This window comes from Genypterus blacodes, unplaced genomic scaffold (genome assembly GCF_046128005.1).
Source record: "Genypterus blacodes isolate CSIRO-AG114 ecotype Tasmania unplaced genomic scaffold, CSIRO-AGI_Gbla_v1 ptg000021l_1, whole genome shotgun sequence".
Classification (NCBI taxonomy): Eukaryota; Metazoa; Chordata; class Actinopteri; order Ophidiiformes; family Ophidiidae; genus Genypterus; species Genypterus blacodes.
Window position 1 is genome coordinate 4040974 of NW_027466834.1, and position 16580 is coordinate 4057553.

Sequence of the window (16580 nt, forward strand, 5' to 3'; positions counted from 1 at the left end):
ACCAACAACCAACAACTAACAACCGACCGCTCTCGCAGAACAATCAATGGTCTTGTTGTCTCTTCCTGCACGTAATTTTCAGTTTGTAATAAATCAAATCAAGTAAACTAATTGTCTTTATTTTGGTAGATTCATGTGTATTATACGTGTTATTACTGCTTTAACAGTTTGTATTTGTTCTCAGGAAATACAGACTTTAATTAAATCACTTTAATCAATATACTCGTTATAGTGATTATTACTACAATTTATAACAATAATCTCATTAAATAAACAAATGTAATATCAAGTGTAATATTTTTGCTGTAGATGGAGCCTGTATGATAATGAACACACACACAGAGGGAGTTTCCTTCACTCTCAGCAGCCCCCCCCCCCCCCCCCCCCGCGCCCACACACACACACACACACACACACACACACACACACACGGAGAGAGAGCTAGCCTGCCTGCCAGCTAGCTCCACCACACATCCACACTCACTGCTCCTTCACCCAACTAACCCACTAACCATCGCTTCTCTTCTCATCTCAAACATGGATCTTAAAGACATCTTGTCGCAGCTTGAAAATGACAGCGGGGAGGAGATCGAGAAGCTTCTCCTGCAGTATAACCGAGAGGTGAGTCGGCGCTCTGCTAGTGGAGACGTTAACCAAAACAAACCGCTGTGCTAACCGACAGCTAGCTGCTGTGGCTAAACTGGCTAGCTACTGTTTAACTAGCCAGCAGGTTATCAGTGTCACCGAGGGACTCAAACGCCCCATCGCTAATTGTATCAGACTGACAAACTTAACCTCAACGTGATGCGTTTACGACATTTCAATACGGTAGAAATGCCGGTGAACAGGCTAATGCTACCTGCTAACAGAGGCTCAGCAATACACAAGCTGTCTCGCTGTTGCTACTTTATTAGCTGTTTCTTCCATGTCTATTTCCAAGGCTCCTGTATTTAACTTTAAACTGATACCCATCTAGGTTTGTGTATTTAATAAACATGTACTTAAGCATGATGTCATATTTGTTAGTGAATGTATGTTGTGTTGTTTGGTGTCACTGAGTGTCTCATCTGTTTCAGAACAGTCACACCTTCAGCTTTGACCAAAAGGAGGAGAAGCTGCGCAGTGTGAGTATGAAATGATGTGTTTGTCACGTCGGCCCTGTTATTAGGTAATGACAGCCGTGTCGTTTCAGAGGCTGTGTCAGAGCCTGCTGACTGTCCTGGGGAGGCAGGTGGCGCCCAGCTGCCAGAGGACATGTCTGGAGACGCTCCGCATCCTCTCTAGAGACAAGAGGGTCCTGGCACCCGTGGCCACCAGAGAGGGCATGCTGACCCTGGGCGGGATGGCTGCGCTGCGTGGCGCAGAAGATGGAGGCGACGACCAGGAAAAACCTGAGGACGTCCTGACGGAGGAGGAGGAGAGGGTGGTGGTGGAGGCTTTGAAGTGCCTGTGTAACGTGGTGTACAACAGTCCCGCTGCTCAGCAGGTCAGTGTGGAGGTGCAGCTGGTTCACGGCCTGTGCACCAGCTTACAGGCCGCCCGCACCTGGCACCACGAGGTGGGCCTGTTCACCCTGCGTCTGCTCTTCCTGCTGTCGGCCCTGCGACCTGATGTGAGGGGGGGCTTGAAGAGAGAGTGGAATGCAGTGAGACTACTGACAGAGGTGCTGGAACACACCCTGGACGTGCGCTGGGTGGGCGAATATGAAGCGGCCCCCCCTGACCCACAGGCCCTGCCTATACCTGCGCAGGACAACGAGCGAGCCATGGAAGCACTGAAAGCCTTGTTCAACCTCACACTGTCTGCTGGGGGTGAGGTGAGTGTTTACTGCACACATTACATGCTATTTAATGTATACAATAAGAACAACATAAACACTTCCTACCCCAGGCTAATAAGAGTTGAATGGACCCTATGTTAGTTAGTGTTAGTATTATAAACTAGTTGTTACTCTATAAACAAACATGTTTGAACACTTATCAGTACAATTCAACATTTATCACCTGCTTGACCTTACCAAAGCCCTCTAGCAGCGACTTTGTCCTCTGTGTTCAGCCCGTGTGTGTGTGTGTGTGTCACCCAAAGATAGAAAATGCAAACATAAACATTACTGCAAATCTAAACCCTACAGTTTTTGGGTTTTGTATATTTCTCTAAACATCCAGTTCATCCAATCTTACTCATTCTTTTACCATCACACATTATAAACCTATTCCTGGCGTGATTGAGAGACAGCATCCTTTATGCTCTTTACATTTCTTACTCTTTCTACCGATTGTGACTGCTCCTGTCAAGATAAGGTTCAATTGTGTGTTTCACATTCGTACTTAACCACTTCTTTTCCTCCGCACGACCAAATGTGACTTTGCTTTGTGTCTATGTGGCTTGATTTGTCAGGAGGGAGACCACCAGTTCCGCCTCATCTCTGCCATTCTGCGTCATCTCCTGATGCTAAAGACAGAGACAGAGGACAAAACGGAGGAAGCTCACAGGTTTGACGTTCTGTTATTGTCCCTTCATATAGTAGATGTTCCCGGGTTTCATTTACTTGGCAGTGAAAGAACACACCACAAGCACAAAAGCATTCAACCCTGCCACACACCTGTATGCTGTAGCTTTCCTCACCTCTGTATTTAGGCAATATTACACTGTGGGGATTCATTTGCGTAGAAGCACACACAGGCAAGATGCAGCTGCCGTTGAGCAAACCAACTTGAAGAGAATCATCAGCAGTTATGTGCATATAAGAACATAATTAGAAATGTACTGATAATAATTACATAGGTACTGTACTTTAAACAATGTTTCCTGATGTGTTTTCGTGGGAGGGGCCTCCTTTTATGGTAATTAAATGGAAGAATGCCAAGAATCTGTGGCCTTAAAGACTGAAAATGAAATTGTGTCAAGTAAAGGTGACTGATGTTGTAATTATCTGAGTATGGGACAGAAATGGAAACGATCTGGAGATTAAAAAGGAGAAACACTGAACTTCATTTGAAATTCATCTCAAGATCCAGAAGTTTCTTAAGAGGCCAATATTGTCAGGTTGATTTATGGGGAAAACTGTCAAATTCATCTGGAACAAAAGAACCCCAACATTTTTGGAGTATTAACCTACATGTCACACTTTGCTTTATTTGTCAATTCACTCTATTGTCAAGTATCTCACATTTGATTTACTTCTCTAAAATGTTCTCTCTCTCTCTCTCTCTCTCGCTCTTGTTGTTCAGCCACGCCATTAACCTGCTCAATAACCTGCCTGTGTCCTGCCTGGACGTGTTAATCGAGGTGCCTGTCCAGGGAGGACAAGAACAATACGGCGGCAAGAACATGGACGCGGTGCAGGGCCTGCTGGACTTCATGGAGAAAAGGATCGACAAGGTGAAACACACACCGATGTCTTATGATTTTACGCGGCCCTCGATACATCATGACGTCATTCTGCAGCGTTGCGGTTGAACGTGTAGGACGTCTTAACGACATACAGTTCAGTTTGACACTTCCACTTCATCAGTGCATAAATTACACATGATTGAAAAGAGTAAACAAACATAAGACTTTGTTGACCTGCGAAATGGAGATAATTGAAGAAATAGTCCAGATTTACTGTTTTGTTTACAAGCACTTGTCTGTTTTGTACAGCTTTCGTTCTACTTTGCCCGCCGTCGTTCACATTTACGTCACAGATTACAAAAGAAAGGAAAGGAAATCTGAGCTCTGCCGGGAAGATAAACTGTACATGTTTGGATGGTGTGTGTTGTTGACTGGCTCATCTGTCTGTCTCTCTCTCTCTCTCTCTTTCTCTCTCTGAGCAGGGCTCCAACTACAAGGAGGGCCTGACGCCGGTCCTAAGCCTTTTGACGGAAGGATCCAGACACCACAGGGAGATTCGCAGATACATCAAAGCTCAGGTACGGAAAAACGAGTGTCTGTATCGTACCTGCTGCCGTGATAAGAGTGTTCGCTGTCTCTGTGTTTGTTTATAATTCTATCTCTCTGAGCACGTGGCATTGAGTGACTCCTTTATTCCTGAATCATCATCATCCACTGTGCTCAGATATCACCCTGACCTTTGATCTTTGAGTACAATCACAGTCAGTAGCTCTGAGTTCGAGGTTAGATCCACTAATCTGATGTGTGTGAAACCTCTGCCCCCTCAGGTCCTTCCCCCTCTGACAGATGTGAAGATCAGGCCAGAGGTGGGCACCGCCGTCAGAAACAAGCTGGTCCGTCTCATGACCCACGTGGACATGGGCGTCAAACAGACGGCCGCCGAGTTCCTCTTCGTCCTGTGCAAGGAGAGCGGTGAGAAAGGGCAGAAATGGAAGAAATGGGGCGCAGCAGATGGAAGAAATAGATTTAGGAAGGAACATGAATGATGATTGTGATGAAAACATACTGAGAGGAGTGATTACAGTGAACTACAGGCGTCCATGTATGAGCCTGCACACATTAACACAGCACCGTGTGTCTCTGCTGTCATCTTGTAGTGGACAACCTGTTGAAGTATACAGGGTACGGAAACGCAGCGGGACTCCTGGTGGCCCGAGGACTCCTAGCAGGAGGGAGGGGAGAGACGCAGTACTCTGAAGATGAAGAAGACTCAGACACAGAGGAATACAAATCTGCCAAACCCTTGTGAGTGGACCGTATGATGTGACGGTGTGTCTCATGCATGCATACACACACACACACACCGAGTGAGACAGACTTAAGCTGTGAAGCAGTTTTCAAGCTGTACATTGATCGCTCTCACTTTTGTCCCAGCATCAATCCCATCACAGGCCATGTGGAGGAGCCCATGCCGAACCCCATCGAGGAGATGACCGAGGAGCAGAAGGAGTACGAAGCCCAGAAGCTCGTCAGCATGTTTGACAAGTTGTCAAGGTGAATACAGCAGAACAGATAACAACCCGGCAAAGCCTCAACTAGGATGATTAACCTTTGTTTTGCACTAATAACTGCTTCTTCTCCCTCGTTCTCATTATTCATATTTGTTATTGTCCTCGTGCTTTGAGCCCAACTGTGTTAGTGTTGACCTTTCCCTGAGAGCACGGAGGCTAACGGGAGGAAAACATGGCGTCTGTACAAAGGTAGCGGTGAGCTCGCTCCCTGCCAACCGATTCATCAAAGAAAGAATCTCCCGCCGTTAGCCTCCGCTTCAATTAGGCCCCAGACTTCCAGCACGCCTGTAGCATTCAGCCGCGGTAAAAGGAAGCTGCCGGCACGCCGCTGCAGCATCATTACAAGTACTCCTTTAATTATCACCTAATTGGCACACAGGGTTGGCTTTGCCGCGTCCTGGCCCTTCTTTATGTGCCGCATTCAGGTTTTTAATAACACACGTGTCCTGACTTTTATTCTTCTCCCTTTCTGAGAAGCCAAACATTGCCCAGACGGGGTGTGGACACAGAGAGAGACACAACTAGACAAAGCATATTTGGGGGGCTGAACGTTGGGAGAGGATGCGAAACACGGGCGAACACCCGCGCAGACAGAAGAAAGCTGACCTCGTCATTGTTGGACGGCAAAGCCGGGGGGGAGGGGGGGGGCCTCAGCCGTAATGAGGCACGTGTGTGTGTCTGTGCGTCCGCAAGAGGACAAGATTCCTTTTTTTCCGAGCTGGATCCTCTTTCTTCTCGTCCTCCTCCTCCACATTGACGAGAGGTGCGAGCAGCAGGATGAGCTGCCTCTGTCCACAGCTCTAAGGAGATCGCTCAGAACCCTGCAAGAATGCGCTTCCCTCGCCACCTAACTTCTTCTCCAATTAGCACATATTGTGGACACACACACACACACACACACACACACACACACACACACGGCCATCACCACATCATCGTCCCTGTTAATGTTAAGGAGGAGAGGGTGGACTTAACCGCTAATTGGGAGAGAGAATGTCACTTGTGAAAGGCAGCATTGGGTGGATGCTACATGTGTTTTTGTTTGATTTGTTGTCAGTGGACCAGTTATCACCCACTTCTCCTTACTCCTCATTGTCCCCCGCTGTCTTTGATGAGGGACACCAGGCTGCGGATTGGCGGCCGGTGAAGTGCAGCAGGAGTCACAACTAAAGAGACGCTTATGTCTTCTCAGCTTTCATCTGCTCAAAACTTCGGTTATACTGTGATTAAGATAATGAATCGCTAGTAAACACATTAATGGGATTGAAATCGGCACAATTATATAACCTGTGATATGATTGTAGGACTACGATTACGCAACATGCCACGGATACTGAGCGTGGAGTCCATGTTGACATACCGGCTGAGAAGATACCAAAAGATTTAAATATCCTTTCAATTCTATCAGGCTAGTTAATATTTCCCACAGGTTATGTCTTAAATTGATTTAAGGCATAAGTACAGATTGTATGACCATTAATGTTTAAAACGTATAAATGGCTTTTGATTAGATAATTCCCTGATAAATCATCTCAGAGGGACTGGTGACACACGGTGCAGATATAATTGGATTGGGATGAAGGGGGCAGCCGTGGCTTTGAGGAGATTAGTCTGAGCACTGATCCTGTAATTAAAGTGCCATAGGAGGCGAAAGGAGGAGGGCCGAGACAGAGAGAGAGAGAGAGAGAGGGAGGATGGCCAGGAGCGGTCGGTGTCCATGGAGGGGGGGAAGGGAGGGGTCCAGGCTCGCTGTATGCAAAGTGTAAAGATGTACAATGGCACCTGCCGCTCCTGAAGAGCCTCTGTGGACACAAAGCTGAGCAGGGTGAGATGTTTGCCTTTGCCTCTTCAGGAGCTCTGACGTTCTCTCCAACTCTCGTGTCCACAGGCAGAACGTGATCCGGCCCATGGGGGTCAGGCCAGACGGGACGCTAGCGCCCCTGGAAGAAACTCTGTGCGAGCCGCTGGAGGACAGTTCAGGATCAGACTCTGACTAGTGCACTGAGCCTCACACGTTCCAGGCTAAGGCCAGTGGCCCACAGAGGTATGTATGTTAGAGGCCCTCACACAGACGCCAGCCACATAAAGGAAAGAGGAGCTGGACTGGATACATGTGGCGGGAAGACTTTCCAGTGGCGCCATTATGCATAGGAGGCTACATTGATTACTGTTTCGTGACGTTTTTGTTTTTGTCATGCATCCTTTTTTTCTTTTTTTTTTAATTTTGATTCCTACACATGTGAGGAACTTTAGAGGCAGGAAATCAGATTAGTATCACTGAAAGCACTGCTGTCTGTTTGATAAGAGCGGAACCGAGTCTGAATACAAAATCATTCCTTGACGTGTTCCTTTGTTTATGACACGTATGTTTCCCTTTCTGCTAAATTATAAAGTTGTCCATTAAATACTAGTAAGCACATACCAGTTAGCTATTTTCATTCGGGGGCGCGTCGGCAGCCGTTTTCTCACTGAACGGCGTTGTTGACACCGTAACGACTCGACTTTAAATCTCTCATTGGCCAAGTTAAGGATTTCTGACGGTTTTCTGCGGTGGATGAAGAGTAGCCACATAGTTTCTGCCTTACTTGTGAATTCTTGATAAAAGAAACTTGTGAATTGAAATTGTTTTCTATCGTCCTCTGGCAACTCTGCATGATGTTCAAACGATTCTCAGATGTGTTTTTTTTATATATATATATTGAAAAATGTTGATTTTATATAAATCTATCTAGTGTATGAATAAATTAAATAATGAGAAAATAGAGAGTGTGTAGGTCACTAGGCCTGAGCTTAACCTTTTCCTGGATTTTACTCTTAACCAGACAAATCTAATTTATAGGAGGCAACAGCTCACTTGTTGTTGATGTAGCTGGATGATGTCACACCTTCACCTTTATCACACGGGCACAATTCAGATAAGAAGTACAAAGATTTCATCATTTTGGGGCTCTTACCTGAGGATTTCCTCCTGTGAGCTCTTAGTGTGTGAATGCAACTCCTCATTTCTTCCACTCCATAACAACACGTTCCAGTGGAACAATGGGACACACTCGCATGTTGTTCTTGTTGTCCTTCTCTCTGTTATTGGAATAGCTTTGTATTTCTTGCACATTTTTATTTAGTGAGGCTTCCACTGAAAAGTCATTAAACTGGAGAAAATAAATAAAAAATGTGTCTTTTTTGGACTGTTTAGGACAAACTATGGCAGACGCAATATGCATATTACACAATACTTTATTAAATACTGTTATAAACCATATAAAATACTGTGCTGTAGGGATATAAAAACAGTAACTGGATTTTAATTTGATACGTGGCTCAGACATTTACTAGTGTTCTGTATAGAGTCCCAAAATAAGTGCTTAAGTATTACACACTGACATAAGATATACATCAAATATACACTCTGATACTTCCAGACTACTCACTCAAAGATTCCCTCTGTGAAATTACCACTAGGCCAAACTAACAGTTCTGCATCTATGGTGTCGGGAGCCGTATGTACAAAAGGAGAGAGGAAACCCGTCTCCCATCTTCGTTATGAAACCGTCCTTGCTCAGTTGCTGTGGCCGGACGATGCCGAGCTCTTGCTGTCCGTCTCAGAGTCGCTGTCCTCGCTGTTGTCGGTGGATCTTTGAGCTCCCGGTCTGGACTTCAGCCTGCTGTGAGGCTCTGATGCTCCTCTCCCCCCCGGGCCGCTGGATTCGCTCTGGCAAAGCTTCTGCCCGCTCACCGCCGGACCGCTGCTTACAAGTGCGGGGATGCTCTGCTGAGAGAAATATTACAGCCGCATCTGACAAGTGCTCTTTGTAACATGGCCCGGAGAGTTCCCACAAGATTCCCCACCGTCTGAGGGATTTAGCCTCAGCAGAGCTTTGTGATATGGGAATATAAGCGGGCCTGATAAAACATTTCAAATGCTGTCTTAGATTAAGTTTAGTCAATAACAAACTCGGACTGCGCTGTGACGGAACCGACCTCTTCTCTCCGACTCATCATCAGCTGCTCGATCTCACTGTTCCAGCCCAGCATGTCGGCAAACCTCCTCACTGTATCCTCCAGATCTCCCAGCTCCACGTGGTCGCACCTCCGCAGTGGCACCTTCTCAAAGGGGCCCACAGCGTGCCGGTTCAGGAGGAGACGAGGCACAGTCGAGCGCACCGTATTCACCAGGCTGGCAAACGGTTCAATCTGGAATGTAGGATGATAGTACAGATAAAAGGATTCTCTTTCTGTAATACCAAAACTTGCTACAATGTCAAGTGTTTACCTGTAAAGATGTGCCCATAATAATGAGCAGGTCGGCTTTGGGGAAGTCTTTCGTATGGAGGGAGTATTTCTCAGGAAGGTCCTCGCCGAAAAACACGACGTCAGGCTTGACTGTCGCGGCACAGAACGTACATACAGGGACGTTATCGTTCATTATGGCGTGCTGTGAAACGAACGGGTGAAGGATTACTCAAAAGAATCCCTGTAAAGAATTTGATTGGTCTGCAAGCTCTGAGGTTCTGGTGTGCGGCGCCGTACCTTGGCCTCCTCCGCAGGGTACGGAGTGTAACACAGGTGACAGGACGCTGTGGCGAAACTACCGTGAGCCTCCACAAGCTTATCATCCGGGATGCCGCACACTGTGAAGGCGGTTAAGTAGAACCATCAGATAACAATCCAACATCCGACGCCAAGAAGTGCAAAAGACTCTCCAAAAATCCAGAATCCACCTGTAGGAGCAGCTACAGAGACGTACAGAACTTTTTCTTTTACAGTTACATACTGCAGCTTGAAGGTCTCACTCACGTTTCTCCAGTCCGTCGATGTTCTGCGTGTACATCCGGAGCAGCAGGCCTTTGTGGTAAAGCATGCGGATGAAGTAGTGGATGTAGTTGGGCCGGTGGCTGCCGGGGTACAGCTCTTTGGCCAACGAGAAGAAAGGTTGTGGGTCGTTGGAGAAGTAGTCGATGTTGAAAATGGCCTCTGGGAACGGGATGCTGTACCTCTCCAGGTTGGCGTAGAGGCCTGTTCCTGGCGTTCTGATGACAGAGCAGCACAGACGTGTTTACATGTACATTTTGGGGCGTGTTAAGAGAGATGATGGTGGGGTTGGAGACGTTCCAAACCTGAAGTCAGGGATGCCGCTGGCTGTGCTGATTCCGGCTCCGGCCACCACCACCACGTTCTTACAGCGGCCCAGCTTCACCAGCCGAGCCACAGACGCCAGCCCGCGGGACGCCGCCCTGGACGCAGATGCAGGCTGGGTGATCAGAGCGGTTCTGGACCCCGAGGGCTGACCTGCCTCCCCGGGGTCACTGCTAATTTTGGACATCTTCCCGTTACTAAGACAGAGAGAGAAAGAAAGCAAGCATGGCTGACTCCTGGAATATTTCTGTATCGTCTCGCTGCCCTCGGAAAACCCTGTCAGAGTTAGCGGCATGACTTCCTGTTTAAGTAATGTAGCCTCACCCTGTGTGTAAGAGGTCCAGGCCACTCACGCTCATTTGGCTGAGGTCCTGGGCCAGAGCGGCGTCAGTCTGCTTCTTACGCTGTTTTCCGTACGGGCCGATCTCGGCGTCCCGGGGTCCGGTGGGATGGGAGTTCCTGGCCTGGGAGCTGCGGGTGATTCTGCTAACGGCTGCCTGGGAGGCTTTCCTTTCCCCGCAGGCCCTCAACCTGCTCATCCCAACACCTGTGGACCACAAGGAAACAGATCACATCATCCAGCCTCAATGAAACTTTCAAAATTTCACTTTGACACAGAAACCATTTGAATTTTTCCACCAGAAACTTGCTTGAACTTTTCCTTGTCTCACTTTTCTCACCCGGCTTTTCTCAATCCATCAAAATTGCAAACATCACTTTGCTCCTGTCCCTTCCTCTTCTATTCAAAAAGCTGTTACACTGGAATCATCGTGGCATCCTTTTGTGTTCAGATCTTTAGCCCAAATGTTTTAAAACTGTCAACTCTTGAACAAAAGCTAATGGCTGTAATATACGTATTTAGCACACACACCCCTCCTCCTCCTCCTCCTCCTCCGCAGCTATGCTAATACAGTTCACAGCTGTGGCAGCTTTACTGTTCAGGGAAACAGGAGAAGAGAGAGCTGGGGAAGGAGGGGGTGTGTGTGTGTGTGTGGGGGGGGAGACTTAAAAAGAGGGGTGGCGGAGGTGAAAGAGAAGCGTAGATTGACTGTGTGTCAACAAACCCAGCTGGAAGAGAAAAGAGGATGCCCCCTAACGGCCCCCTCAAACCCAGGGAAAGGAGGGGGGGGGGGGCAGAGATAAATGATACGGAGGCAGGATTCAATAAAGAGGGAACAGAGGAGTGGAAGAAGAAGAAGAAGAGAGGAGGGGGGAGGGGCCTTCTTTTGGAAAGCCATTCTATGCCTTCAAACAACTTCCATGAGGAATGAGCGTGAGTGGTCAGGCAGAGGCAGCGGACGGAAGGACAAAAGAGCTGCAACCCATAAAACAGGCCGGCTTCAGAGGCCTGCAGAGAGATAAGCAGCACCTTATCAGCCTCCAGACGAGAGCAGGGGGGCGTGAGGAGAGGGGTCCCTGAAGGAGGCCCAGACCCCACCCCCCCCGGATCCACATTACAACAATATTATGTTGCCAATTGGATATGTTGGATGTTGTGATTCCATATTGTGATTTGTTTTGCTGAATTTGCTACAATCTTTCTTAAGATTTTTCCATCAGTGTGACGATTCCAGATCTGCTCATCTCGGGAATTTTTTTTCCCCCCTCCCATCTCTGCACTGTACGGTTGAGGACATGGGACAGTGAGGGACAGAGAGGTTTCTGTCTGCTCAGTGGAACACGGCGTAGCTTATAGCAAGTGGAGCTGCAGAGACAATCGGAAAAAAACCTTCTGATAAACTTTCATTTTCAGTCTCAATCTTCTCTCCCTCTGCCTCCCTGGAGATGAAGAGCCTCGGTGTTACGCACATCCTACACAACTATTAAGAACAGTGGGAGGGTGAAGGTCTCTGCTTTTGTCTGGGCTTCTCAGAAACACACTGCTGGGTCCAGGCAATAAATCAGCAGCCCAGTTATTAAGCCCCCCCCCCCCACCCCCACACACACACACCCCCACACACACACACACCCCACACACACACACACACACACACACACACACACACACACACACACACACACACACACACACACACACACACACACACACACACACACACACACACACACACACACACACACACACACACACACACACACACACAACAAAGCGTGGACATGATCGCATCTCTGAAACACACCAATCACCACCACTAAAGTTACACAAGGCCGCAACTAATCATCCTCCTCCAATCTTATCGATTCATCTGACGATTATTGTTTTCACTTCATCCTGTTGGCTCTATGGTAGCAGCAGTGGACGGTGCACTGCAGCTAGTGCCTTGGCCAAGGGCACAAGGCACAAGGCAAAGACATTCATACGGCTGCAAAATGTAAGGAATATGAACGTGTTCCATTCAACGTCACACAACTAATCTTGAAAATACAGTGACAATAAACTGATTATTAGTTTTGCCACTGATTAACCGACTGATTGATTCGGCCCTAATACACACATTTGCGTTTTCAGGAGAAATTAGTGACGGCCCGTTAAGGGTCATGAAGTAACAATGTAGAACTGCAGATAGAACACACACACACACACACACACACACACAGCGGGGGACACGCACATAAATGAGGAGGGCTATGATTTAGCAAGTTACACATGGATCATAAACATTCAGCTGTGGGGAGAGAAGAGGAGGGAGGAGGAAGAGGAGGTGAAGGCTTTTTCAGGCTCTGACCGGGCCATCAAAAGCGTCCCATGCAGGGCGTCAAGATTAATCGATTATAATCAACTACTTGATTAGAATTATGTTGATGACGACATCATCGATTATTCTGCACTGTGACCCCACAGCTTGGTTTATATTTTCTGCTCTATACTAACAATTGAAATAAAAACAATGTAAAATCTAAATCCTGCAATATAAAATACTATCATGCTCACCACACCATAATCTAATATATGTATCCTAATAGAATACATTATTAAATCCAAAAAGGTTCTTCTTCTCATTAAGAAACAGACTCTTCCAACTATCAATGACTATTAATAATCAGTGGATTGATCAGATATGAAATCAATGGAGTAACAGCGTCAGTCCCATGCACAGATGCACAAACAGCTTTGAGGTAAAAGCTCAAGTGAAGTTTTTTGGGTGTGTGACGTTTCAGCTGATAAGAGCCTAATTGAGCCACAAATGTTGTAACTATTCTTAAATGACAAATAAACCCCTGTATAAATGACAAAAGGCTTTAAGGGGATTTGAGAGCCCACCCCACGTTCCGGCCTTTCACACGGCTCGCCCTCCCTGCCGGAAAAAAAAGAAGAAGCTGAGCCTGGTGTGTGTGTCACAGTACCGGACCACCAGGGGTGAAGCTGCTGCTCACATGAGGTTCCAGTTGTCTTAGTGGGACCTGACCCAAACACTCAGGGCTCACCCTCACAAACACACCCATCCACCGTAAATCCCTTTAAAACTTTACAGACTGGAACAAAGATGCTACCAAACCTTCTCCTATGTGGGAAAGGGGATGACTGAAATTATATAGGATAGAGGAAGACGAGGATGAATTAATACCGTGTTAAATATCACATTCTCTTTCTCTTGTATATAAATGATAAGATCAAATTTAAAAGTGCTCTCAGCATCATTGACACTTGCTGTTTCTGGTGGTTTTAGGTCTACCTGCTGTCAGTGGAGCCTTGAAGGAGATTTGGTGAAGTTTAATGAGGGCTTCTCCTCCGCACCCCGAGCATTTAACCCTCCACTTACACAACAATTGTTCTTCTCTGAAGTCTGGAGGGAGAGCGCAGCCGTCTTTGATCTCTGCTGCCCCCCTGATGCAGGGACGGCAACAGGCAGCCCCGTCACCATGGAAACCTCTTCATTACTTACTTGGAGAGGCAACCGCTCCATGTTCTCTTTCCCCACCTGCTCACTAATGGCATATCACTTTGTGCAGTAGCTTTGTTGGACTCTCAATTGACACAAAGCAGCTAGTCCTAATTTGTGTTAGTATATTGTTTGCTCAAACACAAAGGAAGGTGGGTGGTGGAGAGCTAATTCTGCCCAGTTGGCTGATGGCTAACTGATGACTCTTGTCCCGTTACTCCTCAGAGGAGGAACCAGCACTAATCTGCACAGAATGGGATGTGCTGTTATTTCCATTTTTATTAAGATTACAGGATCTTAAAATTAAACAATTGAATTTCAAGTCACTGCTTTTACAAACAGGGGTTGAGCTTCAGAGAAATAAATAGCAATGATGTCATCAGAGGGTCAGTTTTGGTTATGGAACAGACCTATAGGAAACATAATAGATCTACTTCTGTTTAATTGCATGCGTCCTAATTTTCAAAAAATGCTTCCGAATGCACACAAGATCTCCACTGCTACACAACTGACAGACACAAGAGCTAATTGCTATATCAAAGACGCTCACAAGTGAGGCAACACTGCCACCTGCTGAAAGACTCAACTGTGTGAACTCTAGCCACTCACCCAGGCTCAAAGTCACTCACACAGGGAGAACATGTCATCAGACACAGGCAAAGTCCACATGGAAGAGGGCCCTGTCAGACTGGAACACTTAGGACTGTGAAGCAACAGTGCCAATAGCCACACCAATCCACATGTATGAGCCAGGTAACAGGTCAGCTACATTGGATTCAAATGTCGACCACATTTCAATGAAACAAAGGTATAAAATGAGCAACAGAAGTTTCTTCAACTGCTCCTCCAGCACACTCAATAATCAGAGCTCCATTCAGTGTGAATGGTGCCACCTGGAGTGTATGAGGCCACGTTAAGGTAGAGATAATGAGTAACACTGTGTAACACATGTACAGTGCAAGAGTGGATTATGAGGAGTGGGTTTAAAGATTCTACATTGTGAGGGCTGGTCACTATAAGAATTAGCAATGTAACTGCTAAATTCAAGATGACAAGCAACTGTGTGTTTATACACATATAAAAGATATAAGTATCACAATTAGTACCTTATCAACTTACAGCCATCTTTGTCTTAGTGATACCAGCATTACATACTATGGACACACTGATGACATGTGTGCAGGATCCTAAAGCGATACGGCTACACTTAGTTGATTGTTTACTTGATTAAAACAACTTCTTCTTCTTTTGGCTGCTCCCTTCAGGGGTCGCCACTGCCAGTCCTCTGTCTCCATCCACCCCTATCCTCTGCATCCTCTTCTCTTACACCAACTAACCTCATATCCTCCTTCACTACCTCCATATATCTCCTCTTCGGTCTTCCTCTAGGCCTCCTTCCTGCCTGGCAGTTCCCACCTTAGCATCCTTTTCCCAATAAATTCACTATCCCTCCTCTGTACATGTCCAAACCATCTCAGTCTGGCCTCTCTGACTTTAGCTCCAAAACATCTAACATGTGCCGTCCCTCTTATGTACTCATTCCTGATCCTATCCATCCTTGTCACCCCCAAAGAGAACTTCAACATTTTCATTTCTGCTACCTCTAACTCTGCCTCCTGTCCCTTCCTAAGTGCCACTGTCTCTAAACCATACAACATCGCTGGTCTCACCACTGTGTTGTAGACCTTTCCTTTCATTCTTACTGTTACTCTCTTGTCACACATCACTCCTGACACTTTTCTCCACCCCTTCCAACCTGCTTGCACACGTTTTTTGATTAAAACAACAACCTATACAATTAACAGTGATATAAAGCACATCAATATTTCAGACAGTGAAACCAGCTAATGATTTGTAAATGTACTTAACAAATAACTGAAATGATTACATTGGATTCTAATTATATCAATAGCTTTATTTTTCTGTTGAAAATCATCCCAGTTGTTTCAGATTTAATCAAACTGCGAAAACTTCTGATTTTACTCACTTCTGATGGCCTGCTTTTATTAAATCTTATACACTACACGATTGTTACTATACTGCCAGTATGCACACATGTAACTAGTGTCAGCTGTGATGATTGCGTAAGATGAATGCAGTGTTTACTTCAGGTATGTCACATGACTACTGTAGAAAACAGACTTCCTCGATGAGCAAGTTCAGACTGTTTCTTAATGTTCTAAAATGTTAGGCTTTATTTTCATCATCATCGTACCTGGCTCTCCACAGGGCGGAACTGATGAATGCTGAACACACGGCTAGGCGACCTCAGGCAGCGGACTTTGTTTGCTCGGCCACACGGGATGTTTGATATCCAACGACCCGGAGCCTGAACGCCTCCTCCTGCATACAAGTCAACGTCTCAATCCCTTGCAGACAGAAAGGGTCTCCTTGTTCTCCGACACAAACTCCATGAGGACCCTAAGAGCGGAGCTGTCACCACGCTTCTGTTTCCGGGTGCGACAAAAGTCAATACGAATACAGGCGGGAAAAACAGTGGGAAGTCACGTTGTACAAAGGTTATTCTTAAAGGGCCACACACCCTCTTTTATGTGACGTTGTAATCAACAGTAACCATTTCTTAGCCCCATAACCCCCTACACAAAAAAATATGTTTTGGGGTGATTTTAGGGCAGAAAAAGTCCTTTGATATTCTCAACTTTTTTACACAGCAAAACAGAATCATCGACAAAATGGAATC

General features: G+C 46.3%; 2 protein-coding genes across 3 annotated transcripts; one reads left to right on the forward strand and one right to left on the reverse strand.

Moving 5' to 3' along the window:
- Positions 1–398: 398 nt before the first annotated feature.
- Positions 399–7083, forward strand: ric8b (RIC8 guanine nucleotide exchange factor B). Its single transcript, XM_076142387.1, has 10 exons — positions 399–621; positions 1077–1124; positions 1193–1816; positions 2398–2492; positions 3231–3381; positions 3816–3911; positions 4161–4305; positions 4491–4638; positions 4768–4887; positions 6793–7083. The coding sequence occupies exons 1-10, from the start codon at positions 538–540 to the stop codon at positions 6899–6901; spliced, it is 1620 nt and encodes a 539-aa protein (XP_075998502.1). The 5' UTR covers positions 399–537; the 3' UTR covers positions 6902–7083.
- A 1069-nt stretch (positions 7084–8152) lies between these two features.
- LOC142992001 (NAD-dependent protein deacetylase sirtuin-3) lies at positions 8153–16330 on the reverse strand. Of its 2 annotated transcripts, none has more exons than XM_076142254.1 (8): positions 16095–16330; positions 10362–10584; positions 10019–10234; positions 9699–9931; positions 9432–9532; positions 9175–9336; positions 8883–9095; positions 8153–8670 (listed from the first exon to the last, which is right to left on the reverse strand). In XM_076142254.1, exons 2-8 carry the CDS (start codon positions 10574–10576, stop codon positions 8461–8463), a joined length of 1350 nt encoding a protein of 449 aa, XP_075998369.1. In that variant the 5' UTR covers positions 10577–10584; positions 16095–16330; the 3' UTR covers positions 8153–8460. The 2 variants fall into 2 exon arrangements, with proteins under 2 accessions (XP_075998369.1, XP_075998367.1); XM_076142252.1 differs by having other exon boundaries at positions 8153–8673.
- Positions 16331–16580: the final 250 nt, after the last annotated feature.